The 25,307-nt window shown below is 30.7% G+C and overlaps 2 protein-coding genes across 3 annotated transcripts in view; both read left to right on the forward strand.

Moving 5' to 3' along the window:
• The first annotated feature begins 3,235 nt into the window (after positions 1 to 3,235).
• Positions 3,236 to 17,582, forward strand: LOC145320080 (uncharacterized). Its single transcript, XM_080162522.1, has 20 exons — positions 3,236 to 3,343; positions 4,199 to 4,282; positions 4,549 to 4,643; positions 5,007 to 5,062; positions 6,086 to 6,157; positions 6,462 to 6,537; positions 7,264 to 7,342; positions 7,825 to 7,920; positions 10,630 to 10,700; positions 11,008 to 11,087; positions 11,859 to 11,925; positions 12,108 to 12,163; positions 12,511 to 12,614; positions 12,977 to 13,031; positions 13,148 to 13,193; positions 13,997 to 14,040; positions 16,355 to 16,453; positions 16,521 to 16,623; positions 17,006 to 17,103; positions 17,466 to 17,582. The coding sequence occupies exons 1-20, from the start codon at positions 3,291 to 3,293 to the stop codon at positions 17,580 to 17,582; spliced, it is 1,551 nt and encodes a 516-aa protein (XP_080018648.1). The 5' UTR covers positions 3,236 to 3,290.
• Positions 17,583 to 21,106: 3,524 nt separating this feature from the next.
• Positions 21,107 to 25,307, forward strand: part of Nrt (Neurotactin) — a 79,768-nt gene continuing 75,567 nt past the window's right edge. Inside the window, exon 1 of one of the 2 annotated variants that reach the window (XM_080161092.1) lies at positions 21,107 to 21,391. The gene's annotated coding sequence lies outside the window, so the exon portion shown is untranslated. The remainder of the gene's footprint in view (positions 21,392 to 25,307) is intronic. The other variant, XM_080161091.1, reaches the window with a different exon arrangement.

Here is a 25,307-nt window from a genome sequence, read left to right on the forward strand (position 1 = left end):
ATTTGTTGAAAAACTGCTTGATACAGGATAATGATTATGGACATACTTACATTTTTAGGACTTGATTATAGAGTTGCTTCGCTTATAATATTGTACTTTGTTGTCCCAGGAATCAGTATACCAAAAATCAGACCAATCGGATAATTAGGTCACATACAAATTTGTTGTTAAAAATGTAAAAAAAATCAACATGTTTAAAATGGACGTACGGACATTCTGGTAATGATTATAGAGTTGCTACGCTTTCTAACTCGTACCTAACTATTATAGAAATCACCATGCAAAATTTGAAATCGATAGGACAATTCTAACATGCCTAAATTAACGAAAAAAGCTATTTAAAAAAGTAAAAAATCAACATGTTTAAAATGGACGTACGGACATTTTGGTAGTGATTATAGAGTTGCTACGCTTACTAACTCGTACCTAACTATTATAGGAATCACCATGCAAAATTTGAAATCGATAGGACAATTCTAACATGTCTAAATTAACGAAAAAAGCTATCCGTGACGGACGGACGGACGGACGTTCGGACGGACCGACCCTAATTATAGAAAAGCTTCGCTTTTAATATACTATCAAATATTTTGAAGGCTTTGTTAAAGTCAGAAAAATATTTTATCTTTAAGATCTGGAAATTTCATTAATTTCTGTTTAATTATTTAATTTAAGGATTCTCATCATTTTTTATATTTTTTTAATTAATAAGAATATTTACATATTCAACATAATTTTTTTTTTACAAATTAAACAATATCAAAAAAATATAAAAAGCAACATTCAAACGATTGGCTCTGAATTATAATGTTAAGTCTTAATGTTTAAAGTACATTCATACAAACAACTAAAATGACTTAAATTTTAAAATAGACAAGTTAAGAACATTTATAAAATAAAGAAACACAAAATTCACAAAACCGGCGTCTAAATACACTCAAAACAATAATAAGAACTAATTTAGTAATAAGATTATTTTTGTGTTTGTGTGTGTGTTTGTGTGTGTGTGTGTAGAAAGCCACGTTCCAGTGTACACACACAACAAAACAAAATTTACAGACAATTATTGATTTTACCCGCATTTATTATCCTTCCCTTTTTTATATTCCCTTTCTCCTTTCTTCTATCCCTCTTCTAATTAAATAAGAGGAGAAAGGAGGTATTATAATAATGGCTATAAAACAAGGACAATTATGTATATAAGTAGCGCAACAATAACAAGCCTAACAATAGTTTAGATGAACATAAGTACATTAATTTAATACAGAAAAGAAAGAAATTTTTCTCAATAATTCAGAAATATTAGATATTTATCAATACATACTATATCTATATTATTTTAACATGAATTATTGAATTATTAATAAATCCCATAATTCTAGAGCATCTGCGCAACCTTCATTTAATTAAAGAAAACCAAAGACCTACTAATTTGATTTTGTGTTATTGTAAATGAACAATTGATATTATTGAATCATTAAGGGTACTTTGATTTTAACAAAGCATTTGATTTTTAAAATTATGATTTTAGTTTGTTTCTGCTTTGAAATATTATAATTTTTAAAACCCGGGTTTCTTAATTTAAATCAATTTAATATCCGTGTCTTAAATTGCGTGGATTTAGCCATAGCTAACGAAGGCTATGGTAGAGAGTAGCTTGAGGTAGTTACAGCTAAGGGTGGCTTAGTATTGCTTGTACTTGGAGAATCAATTCAAATTAGGTGGCTGTAGCTGAGGGTGGCTTAGGCTGAGTGTAGCGGATTAGAGTATCCTTCCTCAAAGCCTATTTTTCTTAAATCTGTTTATTTATTGCGGTTGCAGCATCTATAAATTGTTTAGCTGAGAGTAGCTGCGGCTTAGGTGAGGCTGATTGGGTAGCTAAGTAAGACGCGCGGTTTTTTAGTTGCCTAGTAAGGTGCATGGCTAACATTTGGCTTTGGTGGCTAAATAAGCCGCGAGGCTGACAGTTGACTGAATTTCAAATTTGGTCCCCCATTCATAATCATCTACATATGTAAAAACCTTAGGTAAAGTTAAGTCTTTTATATGATTGTAAGAGAACCTTTAAATTCGGTTGTTTTGATCCAAATGTTAGTACATTTATTATTAGTTTGTAAATTTTCAGAATCACTTTTAAGGGTGTTTTCATCCTTCTTGTGTATTGTTTTTAAGAATGCTTTCAAGTACATAAAACTGCTTGTTTTCGTACAAAATAATTATTTTTTAAAGATATGCACTATCAATGAATGATAATTATTCTTGTTTATTTCTGTGTTTATATTTGTTGTGACCCTCTCCCGGAAGGAAAGCTAATAGAACGGGTCAACTTATACTGTGTATGTATGTGTGTGTAATGTTTACGACCGGCGCGTTCTAAATAAGAGGTCAAATCTTTCCTTAGTTTAGTAAAATGTAATTGAAAGTTATAATAGTTATTTATCGCATCGTATTATGGACAGCTCTCCGTGGATAATTAATGAAAGATTATAATATCAAAACCAGTTTGGTTCCACCATATTTGTCTATTAATATTTTAAATCATTTTTGTTTTAAGTGAATTATTATTTAGAAAATTTTAAGAACAACACATCTAAACAAGATAAATTATGTCCTTAAGTAACAAAACAGAACACGAAAGTGATATACAGAGATGAGCGAGCATCCATATAAGCAAAAAGCAAAACTTTACAAATCAGATAAAAACTAAAATTGAGAAAAAAAAACGCATAATATTTAATATATTCGAAGTCTAAACAAAAATCAAATGTATATATGTATATCCCAAAAAATACTTGAAAAATACACGAAGGGACTTGAGACTTGGTTATAGAGATGCTTTGCTTATAACATAGGGCCTAATCCTCCAAGAAATCATTATTCCAAAAATCAGAAGAATGAATAATTATATCATAGAAAACTTTGTTATCCAAAAGTTTTAAAATAAAGATGTTTTAAATGGACCTGTGTACTTTTTAGTAATTATAATAGAGTTCATACGCTTCAAACTGTAGCTCTAGGTTATAGGAATCTCCATGCAAGAATTAAAAGATCACTAACTTGCTTAAATTAACGATAAGTAATATCCGTAAAATACGTGAGGAAGGACGGACCAAACAAAATTATTGTTAATCTTTGTTATAAAAGGTGTTATTGGCATATGTAAAAAAAGATTCTATCTGGTATTGTCAATAAACTTATAAGTATATTTTTTTTTATAAAATTTGTTAATTATTATAGAATATATTAATTGTTAATCTGTCAATAAACAAGGGTGATTCTCTTTAGTTAAAATGACGGATTTTTTCATCGATGTATGCGAAGGAAAAGTAAGGGCTGTTAAAAGGTATAGAAAAATCAATACATTTTTAGAGAAGCTACGCTATAGTCTATTTAGTACGTATGTGCAATAAATCGTTCTAATCTAATTGTCAATAAGTTAAGTTGAAACAAGGATGACAACATACATAAAAACGAAGCACTGAAACGATAGAACAAACGGACATTAACACTTGTATACTGTCAGAACTAAATAATCAGAAAATAAATGTATAGGAGTCGAAGCAAAATTGTAAGTAAATTTGTTGAAAAACAGCTTGATACATACAGGATAATGTTTATGGACATACTTACATTTTAGGACTGGATTATAGAGTTGCTTCTCTTACAATATTGTATTTTGTTGTCCCAGGAATCAGTATACCAAAAATCAGATCAATCGGATAATTAGATCACATAAAAATTTGTTGTAAAATAAAAAAAATCAACATATTTAAAATGGACGTACGGACATTCTGGTAATGATAATAGAGTTGCTACGCTTTCTAAATCGTACAGGACAACTACTACAGGAATCACCATGCCAAGTTTGAAATCGATAGGACAATTTTAACATGCCTAAATTAGCGAAAAAAGCTATCCGTCTCGGACGGACGGACGTATGGACAGTCCCTAATTATAGAATAGCTTCGCTTTCAAATATAGTTCTTATACATTCTAGTTAACTTTCATGAAAAAATAACAGTTAATTACAATAAGATAATAAGTTTGTTAAAAGTTAATTTTAATATAGGTCAATATTTTTTAATTTATTAAATAATTGTAAATAAATCACTGACAATAGTATATTTGTCAAATAGATTAGTAAATTTTAACTTATCTATGTTTTGTTTTTTTTAAATTTGTACGATGTATATTTTAGTTGGTTAGAGAAAGGAGCAGATGTAAACGCCCCAGATAAAAATGGAAACTATGCCATCCATCTGGCAGCAGAGAAAGGTTTTAGGTATATTTTTTTTATTTGCTGGATCATCTCAGAAGGACAGGTACAGACAGAGTTATCATAGAACCTTTAAAGCATGAAAACATTTTTAAGACAATGTTTGTGTAATTTTTTTCTTTTAAGTTTAATAGGAATATATTTTACTTTTTTTATTTAAAATAAGATAGTCAGAAAGACAACTATTTTTAAGAAACAGAATAATATTTATAAACAATAGGTATATTTGATGTAAATGTTTTCAAAAAATTAATCCAGGAATTAATTTTCAGGGGTGTATGTAAAGTATTGCTGGATGCCGGGGCTCGAACTAATCAGAAGAACAAAAATGATGGTTGGACTGCCCTTCACCTGGCTGCTATTGAAGGTTTTAGAAAAAAATCTAACATGACAACATTTGTAAGAATCGACGCTCAGAAATAAGAAAGAAAAAAACTTTCCAACACGCATATTTTAGTCGGTGATAGCATGTACAATTACATGTATAGTTTTGGTGTTAGATTTTTTGAAGAAAAAAAATCACCAAACCTTATGTTTTTTCTGTGCATTTTATGTTAAGTTTTGTACGTCCCTTCTGCTAATTCTCCTGGGCGTTGGATATTTTCTACATATTAAAAAAAGACATATTACTACTAAACTATCTTATCTATTATTAAATTAATATATCATTGTTGAGGTTGTTTTTAGAACACAAATATAATTTTTGTTATGAAATTCAAATTTAATCTAGGACATATAGATGTTTTGAGAATGTTGCTTGCTCATGGTGCTAATCCTATCATAAGGGTAAGTTTATTTCAAATAAATAAAAACTCAGAAGGTGAAGTTGGGAAAACCCACAGTATAAGAGCCGCAATATTTTTAGTAGCGAAGCTACTCTATAATTCACTTTGTTCGTCAGTCCGTCCGTAACGCTATGGGGGAAATAAGATTTACTCAGCTCCTATAAAAGATGCTGAAATTTTTTGACAACATTACCATCATTAAGGAGCACAATTGACTCTAAAACATCAATGGCGGTAGGACCGCTTTTTAGCAGGTTTTAGGCCTTTTTTATATTGTTCACATTTTTCTCCATATCTTCAGTGTTTATAGTCCGATTTTTAAAATTTTTTCAGTTATAGATATCAAAATTAAATTTCCTGTCGATTAAACAAAACAACCATGAAGACCAGACTGCTTTTTTAGCAGGTTTTAGGCTAGTTTTATATTTTTCCTATTTTTCTCCATATCTTCAGTGCTTATGGTACGATTTCCAAAATTTTTTCAGTTATAGATATCAAAATTAAATTTCCCGTCGTTTAAAGAAAACAACCATGACGGTCAGACTGCTCTTTATCAGGTTTTTGGCTATTTTTGTACGTTTTACATATTTCCTCATATCTTTGTTGTTTTTAGTCCAATTTTCAAAAATTTTTGGGATAACAGTATCAAAATAATTTGTCCAATTGTTATAAGCATCTTTTTTGCATTTTACTTTGACCATCGTCAATAAATCTGTTCTTGATTTTAATAAATATATTTTAAATCTACTTGTACGTATTCCCATCCAAGATTTTTAGTGCTTCGCTACTTATGGATGTTTTCATCCTTGTTTGACAAAAAGCTTCTAAAACGGCGACAGATCAAACTAATTTATTTTGAATTTATATTTTTTGGTAATGTAGTAAATAGAATAAAATTTGTTCACCAATGCAACTTTTAAATATTAGATTTACACATTAAAATAGATCTTATTATAATTTTTTCCCCTCGTGGTGCCCTTTATATTCAGCAGAAATAAATAAATCTTTGATTACATATGTTAAGGATAAAGAAGGGTACACACCTGAGTATTATGCTGATAGGTTTCATAACTTTGAATGTGTCAACGTTATTCAGGTTAAAATTCTCTTTGTAGCTAATATACTCTATATCTATGTTTGTCTGTTTGTATAGTACGTCCGTAATGAGAAAAATCTAAGAGTTTTAAGCATAGCATTTAATTGTATAAAATAAAAAAAAACAACGCGATGTGCTATATTTGACTGGTGGAATTGTTTGAAGCAAATTAGATCTTCTAAAAATTAATTGGAATTTTTAATCATTATCTAAACAATAAGTTTTTTGTCCTTTTACTATATTGTGCCAACATTCTTTCCATTTTAACCTAAAACCAAGTTTATACCAATAAGTAAATGTTTAGGAGCATAAGCCACAGAAGAGTGATTCAGCCAGCACAGTTACTTCTGATACCTCTGATACACTTACTGATGATTCTGGTAAGATTCAGCCAGCACAGTTACTTCTGATACCCTTGATACACTTACTTATGATTCTGGTAAGATTCAGCTAGCACTGTTACTTCTGATACCTCTGATACACTTACTGATGATTCTGGTAAGATTCAGCTAGCACTGTTACTTCCGATACCTCTGATACACTTACTGATGGTTCTGGTAAGATTCAGCCAGCACAGTTACTTCTAATACCTCTAATACACTTACTGATGATTCTGGTAAGATTCAGCTAGCACTGTTACTTCCGATACCTCTGATACACTTACTTATGATTCCGATACCTCTGATACACTTACTTATGATTCCGATACCTCTGATACACTTACTTATGATTCCGATAATACCTCTGATACACTTACTTATGATTCCGATACCGTTGATACACTTACTTATGATTCCGATACCTCTGATACACTTACTTATGATTCCGATAATACCTCTGATACACTTACTTATGATTCCGATACCGTTGATACACTTACTTATGATTCCGATACCTCTGATACACTTACTTATGATTCCGATAATACCTCTGATACACTTACTAATGATTCCGATAATACCTCTGACACACTTACTGATGATTCTGGTAAGATTCATACTTAAATATCCCAAATGTGTTTTACTTTGAGAGGTTTTGTTGAATTTTTCCTTACTTTTTTCTCTATCATTTTTTCTGTCTCTATGAAAATATTTTTTTTTGTTTAGATGAAGATGAGAGCTCTATGATGAATTGGGTCATCTATGGCAATGTTAATGATCAACCCAAAGCATTCAAAAGATCAAGGTAACGCTTCATAAGTGTATGGTAATGATTTGTAGCTCCGCTACTTAAAAAATAATGTCCTTGTTTATTTTATATTTACTACAGTACAAGATGGAAAAAAAAACAATTCTTTACTGGATGGTAGGTTGATCTGTTTGTAGTTTGCCAGCAAAAGTTTGTTTAAACAAACAAAATAGGAAAGGTGAACAACCAAAATCTTATTTTTTCTTCAAAGCTTTTATTTTTTGATAAAAAATAAATATAGAAGGATTGCTAATAAGATATATTGAATATGTTTTAGGTATAGATATTTAATTTAATTTACATACATGATGAATTATAAGAAAATGAATTTTAGTGAACTCACCATTGCGAAGCTTTTCATAGTGCCTATAGTTTAGTCTGTGCATTGGCCCATCATTTGTTATTTGTATTGTATTATGTTCTTTTTTATAGGCATTATTAAGAGCTTAAGCCACTGCTTTTTTAATAAAGATATTTAGGAGTAAATTGAAAGCTGCCAAATCTGATGCTACCATATATGAAGAATTTTCTAAATCAAGCAGACCCATACCAAAATCTGACAGATCTAATATAAGGTAATTTTTAAGAAAGAGAGTTTTTATTGAGTATAGAGCGTGCCTGTCCGTCCGTCGTTTAAATGAAATAGAATTACTTAAACTTAATTAACAAAAATTATTCAGACAAGAAGGACGTATTTATTTAATGTAAAAAGCTACCTGAAATTAGTCAAATTCCTAATGCTATCTCTGCATAATGCAAGACCTGAAGAATATGCATTTCAATAAACAAAGTTAATATTAATCTTGCTCCCCAGCTATCAAACATAATAATTTTGAAACTACAATTAATAACAAAGTGACTAAGAATAATGATTATATGTAGCTACGGCTCAAAAAAATTATTTATGTATATTATTCAAGAATTGTTTTGGGAAGAAGAAAATAAGACATTACTTTAAGTACTTTATCTGTAACATACAGAGTAAAAAAAGTATAAAGTAAAACAAGAAAATCAAACATTATGGAATAAGAATAGTACCGATTTTTTGTGAATTGTGTTCTAAGATAGATAAATAAATCACTGATAAGGACTTTTTTGATTATGCCAATAAACAAGGCATATGCTGTCATTTTCATATACTTAAATATACAGACAGACTTGTATCTATATAGTCGTTGCACCATTTTTAAAAATGCAATTTGATTCACTTAAATAAAAATAAACAAAAATTATCCTTTTTTTGCTTTGTACCATAAATTGTTTTTAAGAAAGATTTTGTCTTTCTCTGTACAATACTAGAATATGTTTTTAAGTCAAAAATGTATTATTTCTTCCTTACTTTTACATTACCACTTAAGTGCCTTATTTTACCTTTCATTTATTTCCTTCTTTTTACTAGCGATGCTACTCTAAAATTTTATTTTTTACCTTTGCTTCAGAATAATATCAACTTGTAAGAATATAATTCTATGCCAAAAAGAGGGTCATTTTCGTCGTACAATTCTCTAAAGTTGGGTGTTATGTTATAGTCAAATGCCCTTATTAAGTCAAACTGTTCTTAATTATGGATCATTTCATACATACACATTTGGTTATAATTAAGAACACTTTTTTAAGAGCATATGACTGCAACCCAACTTTACGGAATTACCCTCTTTATCATTTTTTAGTAGCGAAGCTACTCTATAATTCACTTTGTCCGTCCGTCCGTCAGTCCGTCAGTCAGTCCGTCAGTCCGTAACGCTATGGGGGAAATGGGATTTACTCAGCTCCTATAAAAGATAGAATGCTGAAATTTTTTGACAACATTCCCATCATTAAGGAGCACAATTGACTATAAGACATCATTGGCGTTTGGACCGATTTTTAGCAGGTTTTAGGCTATTTTTATATTTTTCACATTTTTCTCCATATCTTCAGTGTTTATGGTCCGATTTTCAAAATTTTTTCAGTTACAGATATCAAAATTAAATTTCCCGTCGTTTAAAGGAACAACCATAAAGGCCAGACTGCCTTTTTAGCAGGTTTTAGGCTATTTTTATATTTTTCACATTTTTCTCCATATCTTCAGTGTTTATGGTCCGATTTTCAAAATTTTTTCAGTTATAGATATCAAAATTAAATTTCCCGTCTTTTAAAGAAAACAATCATGACGGCCAGACTGCCTTTTTAGCAGGTTTTAGGCTGTTTTTTTATATATTTAACATTTTTCTCCATATCTTCAGTGTTTATAGTCTGATTTTCAAAATTTTTCAGTTATAGATATCAAAATTAAATTTCCCGTCTTTTAAACAAAATAACCATGACGGCCAGACTGCCTTTTTGGCAGGTTTTTAGGCTATTTTTATACATTTAACACTTTTTTCCATATCTTAAGTGTATATGTTCCGATTTTCCAATTTTTTTAAGTTAAGGATTTAAAAATTAAATTTTTTGTCGTTTTAATAAAACAACAATGACGGCCAGACTCCCTTTTATCAGGTTTTTGGCTATTTTTATATGTTTTACATATTTCCCCATATCTTTGTTTATTTTGATGCAATTTTCAAACTTTTATGGGATATCAGTATTAAAATAATTTTTCCCATTGCTATGAGCATCTTTAATATAATTTACTTTGACCATCGTCATCATGCAAAATAAAACAAGGTTTCATGTTTATTTTATCCAATAAATCTATTCTTGATTTTAGTAAAAACCTTTTAAATCTACCTGTACATATTACCATCGATGATTTTTTGTGCTTCGCTACTTATGGATGTTGTCATCCTTGTTTACTTTTACAATAACATTTTATCATATATCCATTTTGCATTTTTAAAAATGTATTCTTACTTTTTGGAGCAATGCTATTATAAATTTTCTTTATTCATCTTAGCTCTCAGTATGATATTAGTAAAAGTATGTTAGGCCAAAAATCAAAATTTACTCATTCTAAGTAGCCCTGCTATTTGTTTATTGCTACTTGTTTATTACTAAAGCCTTTTGTTTCTCAACATATCCCTTCCTGTATGTATGTTTGTAGAATAGGTAATTTGGAAGATTAGAAAAGTTTTTTTTACGTTTGCAGTTTTAAATAAGACAGAAAGAACAGTTATCATGGACGTTCAAGCTTTTTTTATTTGAGGGGTAAAAAATCTTATTTTTCTCCAAGTAAACAGACAAAAAATCAAATACTACTGTATATAGTAGGATTTTAATATCAAAGTAGAATTCAATCTATCCTACTTATTTTTTTCTGAATGTAGCTATCCTTTTTTTTATGAATTTTCTAAATGTTTTAGAATTCCTGGTTTGACAACTGTTCCTGATTCTGAACATACAAATTTACACAATTCTGGTAATTCAAAGCCAGGTAATAGTTATTTATCGCATCGTTTGATAAAGATATACAATTTTAAGATTAAAACTAGTTTTGTTAACCCCGAGTTGTCGAAGCCTCGGGCTAACAAAAAATTTTTAACATTATAATTGCTGTACATTTTTATTTTCGTAGAAAACTGGATATAATATGATGCAATACATGATTTTTCATTTTGGCTTAGAACCGGTTTTAATCAAGCGGATATTAATCGGTTTCAAAGCCATACTCAAAAAATACATATTAATATTTTTACCTTTCCTATTTGGAAAAATACAAACTTAAACTGTATTTGTTTAAGATGTGAGGTCAAGGGAGACACAAACTCTATCTAGAAGGATAACAGTCAGTTCTGGAGGATCTTCACCTCCCTCTTTACAGGTACAGAGATTGATAGATAGATAGATAGACAAACAGACAGACAGACAGACAGAAGACAGACAGATGACAGACAGAAGACAGACAGAAGACAGAAAGAAGACAGACAGAAGACAGACAGAAGACAGACAGAAGACAGACAGAAGACAGACAGAAGACAGACAGAAGACAGACAAAAGACAGACAGAAGACAGATAGAAAACAGACAGACAACAGACAGAGGATAGACAGAAGACAGACAGAAGACAGACAGAAGACAGACAGAAGACAGACAGAAGACAGACAGAAGACAGACAGAAGACAGACAGAAGACAGACAGAAGACAGACAGAAGACAGACAGAAGACAGACAAAAGACAGACAGAAGACAGATAGAAAACAGACAGACAACAGACAGAGGATAGACAGAGGACAGACAGAAGACAGACAGAAGACAGACAAAGAGACAGACAGAAGACAGATATAAAACAGACAGAAGACAGACAGAAGATGGACAGAAGACGGACAGAAGACAGACAGAAGACAGAGTGACATAGAGACAGATAAACAGGTAAACAGATAAACAGATAAACAGATAGACAAATAGACAGAAAGGCAGACCGACATACATACAGAGAGAAAGATAAATAGATAGAAGTCAAACAGACAGACAGATAGATAGATAGGCAGACATCGATAGATAACTTTTTCTCTCAATCAATATAATACACAGGAAGACCAAAATAAACTTCAAAGCTATGCTATGTTGAAAAAAATTCACAAAAAATCTGTTTAGGCATTAAATGAACATCCTTTATCAAATTTACAAGGACAAAATTCATCTTCGAATTATCAGACTATGGGTAAGAAGAAAAGAAAAAATTATAAAATAAAAATGTTTTTTAAATGTTAGAAAATTTCTAAATTATTTGTAAAAATCCTTAAAATTTGACATCTGAAGAGAACAAACATATTCGAAACAATTTGTTAAGTCTTAATAAAGTTTATATTTTGTTTCCCAGTTAACTTCTTACAAAAAAAATAGATGTTGGTAATGTTAGATCAAGACCACAACAACAACAGCACAGTAATCTTGGTCATAGGAACTAATATAAGAAAGTTTACTTGGAGACCATTATCATCCAATAATAGGCTAAATGGAAATATAAAGATATAATGAAGAGAGTGGAAATGTGAATCAATGCTTTATTTACAACAACAAAAAACAGCAAACTAGATACTGAAAAAAAAACATTTTTTTCTAGCAAATGGAATGTGTAAATATGTCAGGCAGTAGGAGAAAGTGTATGAAAACTGCTTTAAATTTGTAGCCAATAAGAGAAAAAAATCTGAGGATTCTGACCAATCACAAATCGTTCTTTTTGAGATTAAAATGCATTACAAGTAGAAAGAAAGACATGAAAACTTATATTTGTATTGATGATGTCAGACTGGCTATTCCTGGACTGGAAGGTGTGAGTGTTCCCTTGGATCTGTTCAATACATCATCTGCAACCATACCTGATGATTTAGAAGATTTAGATATGGACAGGTACATCTTAATTCATTTTAATTCATAGATATGCTTAAAACTAACAGGATGTCTATATGTAACGCTCTCCAACCACTGCGCAGCGCCTTTCAGGGAAGGTCTATAAATATTTTTTTGTATGAGGGTAACTCCACCCTTCCAAGAGAATCTACCATGGTTAAAAAATTATTTATTTTTTCTTTTAAAAACTTAATTTAAAAGGAATGGGTCAAAATAAAGTAAATTAATGTAGTATTATCTACTTAAATTATAAAAAGCCAGGACTTTTTAGTGAAAATCTAAAATAAGAATACAACTTTTTAGTAACAAATAGCGAAAAAATTTGATTTTTGATATTAATCATCCAAATTGTCCATATTTAGAGACGTATCACAGAGCAGCGAGTCAGAAAAAGCTTTTCTTCTGAAACGTTTACAGGTTATTTTAAATAGATTTTGGCGATAACAAAGACTGATGAACAAAATATGCTTAAGGTGTAGTTGCGCTGCTAAAATTGAAAAATATATTAAAATTGTAATATTCTGTAATTTTAGAGTTTGGTTGAGGGAGAGAACAAAGACAAAGAAAATATTCTTAAAGGTAAACATTCATTAATAGATAGATAAATAGATAGGTGATAGATTGGCAGAAATTTCAATAGATAAATAGATATATTGATAGATAGATTAATATATAGAATAGATAAAACTATTAGTAGCAATGAGAGATCTAAAGGGATAAGACAATGGCCTATAAATTGATGTACATCTCCAATGATTAAACAGAAAATTATCCTTCTGTATGTTAGAATTGCTGGTTGAAATTTTTGAACACTCAGCTTAATGAATCAACCAATTAAAATTCACTAAAATCTCCAAAGTAGTTTAAACAACGAATAAAAAAAACTTTGAATAAACAGCCCTTTGTCCCCTCTCTCTCTTAATGGCAATACAATAGATGTAGATAGGAAGGTAAATAGTTATACAATGATATATTGATATCGACATACATAAACATTCAGTTAAATCTAGAATAGTTATTTATAAACTGCTTTCCACGGATAAAAAAATGTTCAAATATTAGATTAAAACTAGTCTTTTTAGCCCCGAGATGCCAAAGACTGGTTTTAATGTTAGGATCGTGCATTGTTATATTCGGAGAAAACTGGATATAATACACGATGCTATATCTAATTCTTTGCAGTATGGCTAAGAACTGGTTCTAATCCACCAGATATTAATCGGTTTCAAAGCAATACTGGAATGTAAATGTTATGGTTGAGATAGATTTATAACTGTTAAAAGTCCAATACTGGAAAGTTTATTAAATAAATCATAATAGATATTGATTAAATTATTATTTACCCATAAATTCCATATATATTATTTTTATTATTAAAATAGGAAAACAAACAGAATTAAAGATGAAAGAAAGTCAGCAACAACAGGTAAATTTATCAGTTTTTAAAGTACACCCTGTGCAGCAAATAGATTATAAACAGTGTATTATTTTATCTCTAACATCTAACTTCAAAACAACTCAAAAATTTGAAATAAATTCCAAAATTACATAATTCTCTATGTATATTTGTAGTGTGAAATAATATCACAATGGTTAGCTACATAGATAGATTGATAATTATATAGATTGAGAGATATGGATTAATAGTTATATCTCTAAGTAGCGCAGCAATAAAAAGTTATTGAAATCTTTTATAGAACAATATATATTGAGTCTATTGATTGTAAATTACTATGACAAACCTCTTTACCAATAGCAGGCCAGTATACATTTTAATTGACCAATGGTAATCCATTATGACGTCATTTTTCATGGTACTATAAAACTCTTCTACAATGACCTAAATAGATAGCAACGTATGAAAAGTGTTAACATGCAAATTAAGAGCCAAGCTGGTGTTCAGTTTACTCTAGCACCAGGTACAACCACCATTGATAACTAAGGAGTGAGGGCGTCCAAGAGGGTAGGTGATATTACCCGCCCGTTGACTTCGCATCGCTATGAAGAGTCTTCATTTGTTTTCAACGTTCACAGCCTTTGTCTAGAAGTCCTATTTTAACGTGTAAACATCTGTTTAAGGCCATTGGCCTTCATTTTTTCTTATATTAGTGTATTTTGCAAGAGGTTGAAAGTGTGGATACCCCTCCCCCCAAAAAAATAAATAAAGCCAGGACTTTTTTACGGTAGGTATCATTTTAATGGCAGTAGATTGACTTATCATACAAAATTGATGTAATAGATGGACAATTATAATTAAAATACAAAACTGAAAAATAAAATATCGTTTTGAGACCTTGAATAAGTTACATAAATAGAAATCTAGACCTAGATTTTATACATAAATATATCTGTGTATGTTTAGTAGTGTCCATTAGAAGATCCATGAATTTGGATTTAAATCATCACATTATTTGATAAATTTACTAGAGTAAAACAAAAGACTTTTTCTTTACAGTATTTATTTTAAAACATATTTTGGAAAACATAGCACCCTCTTCAGTCTTTTGCAGTTTAGCTATGCAAACTGTGTGTCTACTTCAAAATACTTACTTTTAGAAAAATCATCTAGAATCAAGTAATATCAAGTAATTTTACTTTAAAGGTGTCCAATAGTGTAGTGGTTAAATAAGACAAAAAATAAAGTTCTTGACATTTTTTTCTGAAACATTTATTTTATTTTAGTTTTTTTTTATGAAACTTCACTGTAAATGAGAAACATATTGATTAGCGAGATCCTTTCGTAAATACATACAGAATCAAAGACTTCCTGTTACTTATATATAAGGATTAATTTCTGGCTTTATGAACAGTCAATTTTTAAAAAATTATAGTGATTTTCATTCTCTGTACTTGGAAACTGGCAGGACTGCCAGAGAGAGGAAAAATAATTGAATTTGCAGAAATATATTTTGCAATATAGATGTAGATGTATATTATACAATACATGCATCACATAGACCCTTGATGTAATTTAGATTTATAGCATGTAAGCATAACACTCTTAGCGCATCCACTTTTGGTTGGGAGGTGGTGGGTTCGAATCTTTACCCTAACCACCTCATATCAACGGGAGTTAAAAGTTGTATCTAATGTCGCTATGTCAGATTCGCATTTAAAATTCTTAACCTAAACCCTGACCTAGTTAGGTCCTGGTATTATTATCTTGACCTAGTAATATTGTCAGGTCCTTGTATTAGTATATAAATTTGTTGCAAATTGCTAAAATATAGAATACTTTTTAAGGGCATACTTAAATTTTTAGGAAAAGATTATAGAGAAGTTTTACTTTTAATATTGTAACCTGTAGTCATTGGAATCATTTTTCCAAAAATCAAACGAATAGGATACATACAAAAATTGATGTCAAACAAGTTAAAAATCAGCATGTTTAAAATGGACGTACGGACTTTCTGTTAATGATCTTATAATTGATACGAGTTTTCAATTTTATCTAACTTTTACAAGAATCATCATGCAAAGTTTCAAATCCGTAGAACAATTCTAACATGCCCATATTAACGATAATTGCTATATGTATTGACAGATTGACTAACCCTGCCTTTTTTGTAGAACAGAAAATTTCAGAATGTGGATATAAATGGTGTTCTGCTTTTGCAAATACTTTTTGTAGCCAGCGTTATGAAATATTTTTATAGATAGAAGTTATTCCTTAAACGTATTCGTCGTCTATTAGCACGGAGCTGACAGTTTAGACATTTTATAGATTTTTATTAATTTAGGAAACTAGAAACCTAGAGTCTAATTATGAAGAAAATATGAAGAAACTACAGTATGATCAGAGACTTGAGAAGAAACGATTAGAAACCATTCAACAACAGGTAAAAAAAAGATTTAGGTAGAGTTTTTCAATTTTTTATTTAATCTATTGATCTTAATTTTTAATAGGAAGAAGATAGGATACAAGAAGAAATAGATAAATTGGAGAGAGAGCTGAAGAGTTTATCATCTTCCTATCTACTTGTATCAACTCTATTGAATCCTGAACCAGGTATAATTAAGATATGAACATATATGTATCGGTGCCCATTCATATTGTAGAATGAACAGGAATTTAATCAATGACTAACTTTTTGTAATCCTAGCGGCTTAACCGCTAACTGTTAGTTGTGGATTTTTAAGCAAGTTTTAAAAAACTTAGAAAACATTCAAGTAATAACTCCATTTTAACAAAAAAAGTCATTTACAGTACTTCACTTAAAAGACCAGTCAAAATGAAAAGTTAGGCTTTTGCAATTTTTCATACAACTAGAATCCACAAAATAAATGCACATTTCAGTTTTGTTTTCATCTCATGTATTCTTACACTTGTTATTGCTTCCTTTCGGGATAATTGTCATCATATTTGTATTAGTTTATTCTTATTTATTTAGTGAAAGACAAGGGACCATTCCAAAGTTTGGATATCGAAGACGATATTTCTTGTTGTTCCTGTAATACTTTGTTAGTTCCTCCTAATAAGATATATCAGGTAGGGTGGTCGATAGATTGCCAGGTAGACAGATAGATATACAGAGGGACAGACACAAATATAGATAGAAATTTTAAGTTCAGACAGATAGACCAACTATACAGAAAGACAGTCAAACAGGCAGGAAAAACATTCAGGCTGACGAACAAACAGATAAAAAAAACGGAATTAGAGACAAATAGATGAATATACAGAAATTCATAAAGGTAAGAAGTCGACAAGACTTATGAAGCTGTTGATAGTGCCTTTAAAAAATTACCAATGGTAGGCCAGTATACATTTTAATTGACTAATGGTAGGCCAGTATGACGTTATATTTTCGGCGCAATAAATAGCTACGAACTATTAAATTATTTTTTTAGTGCAATAACGGAGATTTATTCTGCATTGGTTGCCGAGGAAAAGCTATCTGTCCAGCCTGTGGAGTTTATCTCACTCAAACTATAAGGAATCTGCGCTATAAATTATGTCTCTTCTAAAGAGTCGAAATGAAGCAGCTTATAGTGCCTAATAAAAAATGACGTCATTGACATTGTAATTGACCAACATATTATATTATATATATTAATATATTTTTGACATTGTAATTGACCAATGGTAAAATGTAAACTGGCCTATCATTTGTCATTTGTATTGTATGACGTCATTTTTTATTAGCACTATAAGCTACTTCGTCGAAACTAATGCATAAGAATAATATCTTTTTACCATTACTTGTTGAAATACTAAATATGAATTTACCCAAGCCCAGGATATTATAAAGGGATGTTTAAAAAGATAAAAGGAAAAAGTTTGAACTATATTTCTATGTGTCATTGAAGGGTTGAGTTATAATAAGGTAAAAATCAGTACAGGACATAAATCAGTGGCGTCCAAGCTTTTTATTTTGGGGGGGGGTAATTCGTGTTTGGGGGGGTAAAATGGCGCGCGAAGCGCGCCGCAAATTTTTTTTACCCCCCAAAAATTTTTACCCCGGGGGTAAAATTTGCTTGGGGGGGGTAATTACCCCCCCTGAAATCTGTTGGCAGGGGTAAATTTAGTTTACCCCACCCAAAATTTACCCCCGGGGTAAAATTTTTGGGGGGGGTAATTTAAATTTTATCAAATATATAGTATTAAAAATGCGCGCGAAGCGCGGAAAATTTTTTTTTATTAGAGATTTTTTATTTTGGGGGGGGTATTTACCCCCCCAAAATTGTTTTGGGGGGGGTAAATACCCCCTCCTAAATGGTTGGGGGGGCCTACGGCACCCCCAGGGTAGGGGTAATTTTTGAATGGGGGGGTAATCGCCCCATTACCCCCCCCCCCTTGGACGCCTATGACTTAAATGACATTACCCTGAAAAGAAGAATCACATTAGTGCGATGGATAGGTAGAATTATTCATATATACAGACACACTAAAGGCATTCAACCTATTTTTCTAGTAAGGATACAAACTTATTGTTATAAAAGAATAGCATTTGATACTTTCCAGAAACAAGGCTCTAGAGAAAATTGCAAAGAAACACTTTCGTTGATTTGAGAACTGCAGAATATTCATGGATAAAGAGTCCAACAAGTTTGCAATGGTTTTCCAAAACAAAATAGTATTCAAATTTTATTTATAAATGTTTTAGTGGCATGTAGTAAAATTAAGAATAGAAATACATTACAAATGTATCTTAGGATATCTTAGGAAATTCAATTTTAACAGAGACATGTTTATTGTTTAATCTGATTGTATGACCCAATCAAACAGACAGACAACCCTAGTTATAGATAATTGTAAAAAGATTCAAGCAAATAAAAGCCAACAAAAAAGTGTTGTAAAAGTTGATCATTTTTTAAAATCTAATTCTAATCTGGTTCCGAAGATGATTTCCTAAGATTTATTTAATAGTATAATGGGTTATTTAACTTGTGGGTGTTTTTTATTAATTTGAATATTTATAACATTTTCTCATATTCATTCGAATCCGGTGGATAGGAACCGGTTCTCATCCATACAAAAAAAACTATGTCTAGCATCGTATTATATCCAGCTTTCTACGAATATAAAAATGTACAATTAAAAGATTAAACCAGTTTTTTAGCCCGTGCCTTCGGCACCTAGGGGCTAAAAAACTGGTTTTAATCATATAATTGTACATTCTATATCCGCGGAAAGCCGTTTATAATACGATGAAAGAAATAACTATTATTGTATTTTAATTTCTTTACAAATAAATGTCAAGTTTATATTAATATCCCTGAAAAGCGAAGGTAAATCTGTTCAGTGGTACCGATATTTTAATCTTTAGATAGACAAAGGGATATACTACAGATATACAATAAAATATCTGTAAAAAAATTATATAATTAAAATTAAATAAAAGCACGAAACCTCGACAAGTCAACTCAAATTTGCATGTTTATTTTAGTAGACTATTTTTATTTGCTTACAAAGAAATCAAAAGGACTGTACAAAGTGAAAATATTCCTAATTTTTTTGTCATGCACATGCACAATTTGCTATTAGAGTAATATTTTGGAACAAACATCTTGACTCTTTACAAAAAAAAAATCGCAGGTTCCGATCAATAAAAGTTTGCTTTCTGTATTAACTGACTTCTTATAAGTATTTCCACATTGACAATAGATATGCAAAAAAAATTGCATTGATTTCAAAACATAAAAAGGTTTGTTTACAAAGAAAAATCCGTAAAAACATACAGTAGATAGAATCCCATCCCCTCTCTGCTATAAATTCTTTAAAAAATGAGTCCTTCCTTTTTTACATTCCTATGAAAGGTGGCCCTCCAACCACCCATTATTGAAAATCCCCTTCTTATTTCTGTTACACTACTAGTAGATATTCTTAAAAGAGAATGCGGTGTTGCCACGTTACTCTAAAAATTAAAATTAGCAAACTTTGTTTCATAGTTATGAAATGGGTTATCTATTCACATTTAAAAGATGCTAAGCTAATATCATAATGCCTTATATGTCATAGAAATCATTTTTTAAAATGTAACCAGTTTTCGAAAAAAAAAGCTAAATTTGCGGCTGTAAATTTCCATTATAAAATCTGTTTGAAAGACAATGCTTGTAGAAATTTGCTGGTTTGTGGGACACATGTCGGAGAATACTGCAGCAAACCTATACTGTACACACTATATATATTAGTATATATATGTGTAAAACCATTCTATATGGTGCACAATTTGGTACATCTCCCCCCCCCCCCCCCCCCCCCGGTTAAAAATTAGAACATCTTTTACGCAACCTCTACTCTATGATCCCCCTCCCACAACACTTCCCTTTTCTAAAAATTTCTTTCCCGCTCTTTTATTTGCTCTGTTGTACGCGACTAAATTCCCCATCCCTTCCCTCCCCTTCTTCTTCTCCTATTTATTGAACCAAAATTTTAAATTAACCGGGAGGAGGGGATTTCCACATACCCATTTTTCTTCCTCTCTCCCATTGTATTGATAATCCTCTTTTCCTTCCCTCCTCCCCTTATCATAATGAAACAACCACTGCTAAAACTCTCCCCGACCCCCTCCTAAAATTTGAATGGTTCCCTTAATATCCACCTTTCCCGGTAAATAGTGAGCGTGTGTGTGAGTGTGTGTGTGAGTACCAACGCCCGGCATTCAACCCTCTTTAAGAGTTTAGAGAAGCAAACACTTTAAATCCCAGGGGAGCTCAACGAGAAAAGGGAGAGGGTAGGGGAAGGGGGCAATTTAAAGAGAGACGGGGAAGATTATTGGTACAGATAGAGAGGAGAGAGAGAGAAGGGTAAATAAAGGGGAGTGGAAAGGAAGGAGTAAGTATTTACATATTATGTTTATTGAAAACTCAGCCCCAAAAGGGGAAGGATAATCAGAGATAAGGGCGTAACTGAGGCTCCCAGAAACCAACCCTTGGGGGGCGAACAAAGTCATTCACGTTAAAAAGGGAAATGTCTGAAAAAGGGAGAGGTGGCAGAAAGATAAGAAAGGGAACGGGGAATATGTCAAAAGGGGAGGAGAGAGAGAGATAGTAAGAGAATCGATCTACTTTAGAAAAGGGCGCGGGATATATATTATATTTTCCATACAAGAATATAGTTTTAATCAAGAGCGGTGGTAAGAGTATATTTCACCGGCCTAACCAAAATATAACACAGCAGTTTTATTTCCACAATTAGAATTGATTAAAATAGCCTAAAACCGAAAGTGATTTAAGTAAACGTTAAAAGTGATGTTGATAGAAGAATAACTAAGAGTTATTTTGATATTTAGTGAATTTGTCTTTGTGTCAACTTTTTAACGGAGAAAAAAAAGGTTTTTGTTTTAATGTTCTTTTGGGAGAGGATAAACTTCGCCTCCCGCCATTATATCTCTCTAGTTACATATCTATCTATTACTATTTAATACTATCTATCTATTACTTTAGATGCTTTCATAACTATCTATTTTTCTCTATAATCCAATTTAATTCATTTGTTTTAGATTATCTATCTTCATCTATCCATTTTAGCCGAATATTCGTCTCCTATTTGTCCTTTCCATCATTTTCATATCTATTTATCTACATTATCTATCTATTTAAATATATCTTTCTATCTTATTAAAACTTTCTATCTATATATTTTCTCTGAGAGTGTTTCTTTGTCTCGCAATTTCTCCGTCAGAAATATAATTTCTTACCATTTTTTGCTCGGTAGCGATGTTACTCTATTCTATTATTTGATTTGGCTGATTTTTCAGTCCGCTATTTTTAAAATCTGAAATTCTGAATTAGTTTTTTTCGAAAATTATATATTTATTACTGATCTATCAATATATCCTGTTATTTAGAATAGTAAGGTTTTTTATTGTACTTTAAAATCTCGCTAACCACTGATAAAATTCCTCATTTTAAGGAAGCTTCACATAGGCCTTGGGATGTAATTAAACTATTTTTAAAAAGGTCTTAGGATGAGTTTATGCTAATTTTCTGCCACCTCCCTTCCCCTTCCAATAGAAAGCTCTTAGGTGCTAAGATTGCAGCCGCTAGTTTATTTTATTAAATAATGCGATTTTCAGGAAAGATTTTCCCATCATTATTGTTAGTACGCCAATATGTACTATAGAATATATAGATAGATGGATAATATTTAGAATTTATATAGATGATATATACATATATGTTGACCTATTTTCTCTTACAATTTGCAGTGTGCAAATATATTTCAAAAGCAATATTTTCATTGTTGGCACAGCAAGTTTCTAGGTCACAACAGGCCTATATTTTAGTGTGATATTATTTCATTAATTGGCATTAAACCTGTCTTTGTGTTTGCACTGATTTTGGCCAAATAAGTTTTGGTTACTTAATGTTTACATATTGATAAATTGTTCTACATAATAGCTTATAGAGAGTGATTTATGGACACTCTACACATCTTATACCAAAATAGCCATAAACCTGCCCTGTAACAGCAACAAGATGTACTTAGTGCAAGCAGTGAGCCTTAGCAAGCCAAGGCAGTTAGAAGTCATCAAACAATATACGAAAGGAGTAATTTTGTTAACCATAATTTGGGATGTGCTTTAATTTGAGTGTCTAAATAATTGTTCATTGAATTTGGCTTAAAGCTACACATAAAAAAATACATTATGTTTTTTTTCTATAAATTTATGTCAATATAAGAACAGCATTGGATTGTGTTTAGAACTATTATGAAATATCAATTTGGATTAAAAAGATTCCCTAATGAAAAACAGATTTTAGGGTATTTATTTAAAATATTAAAATATGTACAACTATTTGAGAACGGATTAAAAATGGATAGAAGTACCGGTATTTTGAAAAACTCATTAGAACAGACAAAAATAGCCTTAAACCTTTCCAAACAACTATATAGCTTCCTGTTAAAAATTATTGTTTGATTTGTTCAGCCATTTAAGATTGAAGTTAACCTGGTTGTACATTAGAAACATACAAACATACTTCCAATTACTTTTATTGAATGTTCATTCCCATCCCATACCATATAACGAGTGTATATAATAAATCCCCTAAAATCCCAAATAAAACCACGTACGAACAATAATCCTTAAAAACAAAAAAAATACGTAACAGGAATGAAAACATGTTGAGGTAACGCAGCGAAAATAAATCTCCAATGTCCAATGAATATTAAAGCAAAGTAAATATTTCAATGTTCTATGAGTAGCGCAGCAATATCACGCTAACAACATATATGATGAATATTTTTACAGTTATAGCTCATTATAATGAGTTTAATTTTTTTTTAAAATCCTTCAAGTATGAAAATGTAATTTAATTGAACAATTTTTTTTACACGTATGTAGCTTCCATTTTAGGAAAAGATACAAAACATGCATAGGGGTTGTAAAAGTAACAGGATGTAAATCTGTCTGTCTGTGTGGTTGTAACTTAAGATCTCGCTATCCCCTGGACCGAGATAATTTCAGTGCAGTTAAAACCATATCGGTGAAGATTCTCATAGGTCCATGGATGGTTTATAATTTTTTGGGGGGAAGAAATTGGCTCCTGAAAATAAAACCACGATGTTTTTTTTTTCCTTTTTAAAAAAACTTGAATGGAAAGTGGAGGGCCAACTTAGCCTCTCCCCCATAACAATAAAATGGTCTTAACTGACAAAATATCGACATAAATTATACATTGTCAGTATGTACAACATTAAGCATCACTACAAGAAACAATGTAACTTTCTTCTAATAATGATGTCCCAAAACTTTACTTCTGGTAAATTTACTGCGGTGAAAAAGTATTTTTCTTTATAATTATTTATTTGAAATATATTTTATTGAACATGGCACCCTCTTCAGTCTATTGTAGTTTAGCTTGATGGATGTTTAATATCTGTTTTTCCTAAAATTTGTCCTTTATGGATCGTATAGGGGTTGTTCTATTGTTTTTTGGTGTTTCCGCTTTATAAAAAAATCAATAACTGCTACAATATATTATGTTGCAAAGAAATGTTATCTAACAAGCATGTAATTGTACATTCAAACCTTTGTAAACATGAATAATAAAACTTCAGAGCTTATTAAATATTGGTTTTGAAAAGGAAAAGTAAACATGAAACATTTTTTGTGAGGTAGGGGAATGTTTTCTAGAATTTCTCTTGGGGAGGATGTTGGTACCCTTCCCCAAAAGTAGATATAAACCTTCTCTGGACCTATAAGAGATCCTTCACTCATAAACATACTGTTTCTTTTGTATAAGTGTTATAGAATTATTTAAAAATTAATTGAATTGAGCCTAAGGATGAAAATAAATGCATATTTAAAGGTGGGTAAACAATAAACATGTAGACTTGATTATTTTAGCTCTTTTACGGTAAATGTTATCAATTTAATATAATAAGAATTACTTTGTTATTGGTGGTAAAGTTGGAGACAACTAGTTTTTCATAGATGACATATATTTCTCTGTGTTTGATAAAAATCCTTTATATCCAAATGTACAGAGCATACTTAAAGAGGAGCTACGCTTTTTAAAAAGCTTATATTGAACTGAAGTATTATGTTTTATGCTATTTTTTTGGCAGGTGCCTTAAACTGGTGGTGGTAGTACAATATTATATTAATCCATTCCCCTCCTTCTCTATCTCAATTAGATGTTGAAATTAGACTGTACCAAAATTATGATTTTCATATTTGATTAGAATCTTTTACGTTCTTTAAAACTCTAAAGCAATATGTTGAGTTTAATTTTTTTTATAGATTTTGCCAATTTTAATGCATTTAATTAAAGATTTAGAATATTGATTTGAGAGCTTTTACATTAATTATACGTTTAAATTATGACTAACATTAAGGATCACCACTAGTATCCGTGAAATATTATATTCTTCAACTTTTTATTTTATTTTCAAGTTTTGATCCAGCCTGTTATGTACAAAACGCATTTTATCGCAGTAGTAGGACATTTTTATATGAAAAGGGCTAAAAAAGTTCAACTAGAATGGCAACATTCACAGAAAATAAAATGGCTTAAATAATACTGTAAACAGTGTAAACAAATACTGTGTATTTATGTCTGTCTGTTTGTGTGTGTGTGTGTGTGTGTGTGTGTATGCGTAGTAATATCTCGTGAACAGCTCTTTAATATAAGTCATGAGCAGATTTAACGCTATGACTCCCCCAAATATTCTTATTATAAAATTAAAATGTAGGATCAGGAGAAATAAGATAAGCATGGATATTGATATGACTACTTTAT

The sequence above is a fragment of the Acartia tonsa genome, chromosome 5 (genome assembly GCF_053477335.1).
Source record: "Acartia tonsa isolate MP-2025a chromosome 5, ASM5347733v1, whole genome shotgun sequence".
In the NCBI taxonomy this organism is placed as follows: Eukaryota; Metazoa; Arthropoda; class Copepoda; order Calanoida; family Acartiidae; genus Acartia; species Acartia tonsa.

Coding starts and splice junctions, on each gene's coding strand:
- LOC145320080 (XM_080162522.1), top strand. CDS start 3,291: ATGACGGATTTTTTCATCGATGTATGCGAAGGAAAAGTAAGGGCTGTT. Junction 16,454..16,520: donor TAGAAACCATTCAACAACAG/GTAAAAAAAAGA, acceptor AATTTTTAATAG/GAAGAAGATAGGATACAAGA. Junction 17,104..17,465: donor CTCCTAATAAGATATATCAG/GTAGGGTGGTCG, acceptor TTATTTTTTTAG/TGCAATAACGGAGATTTATT.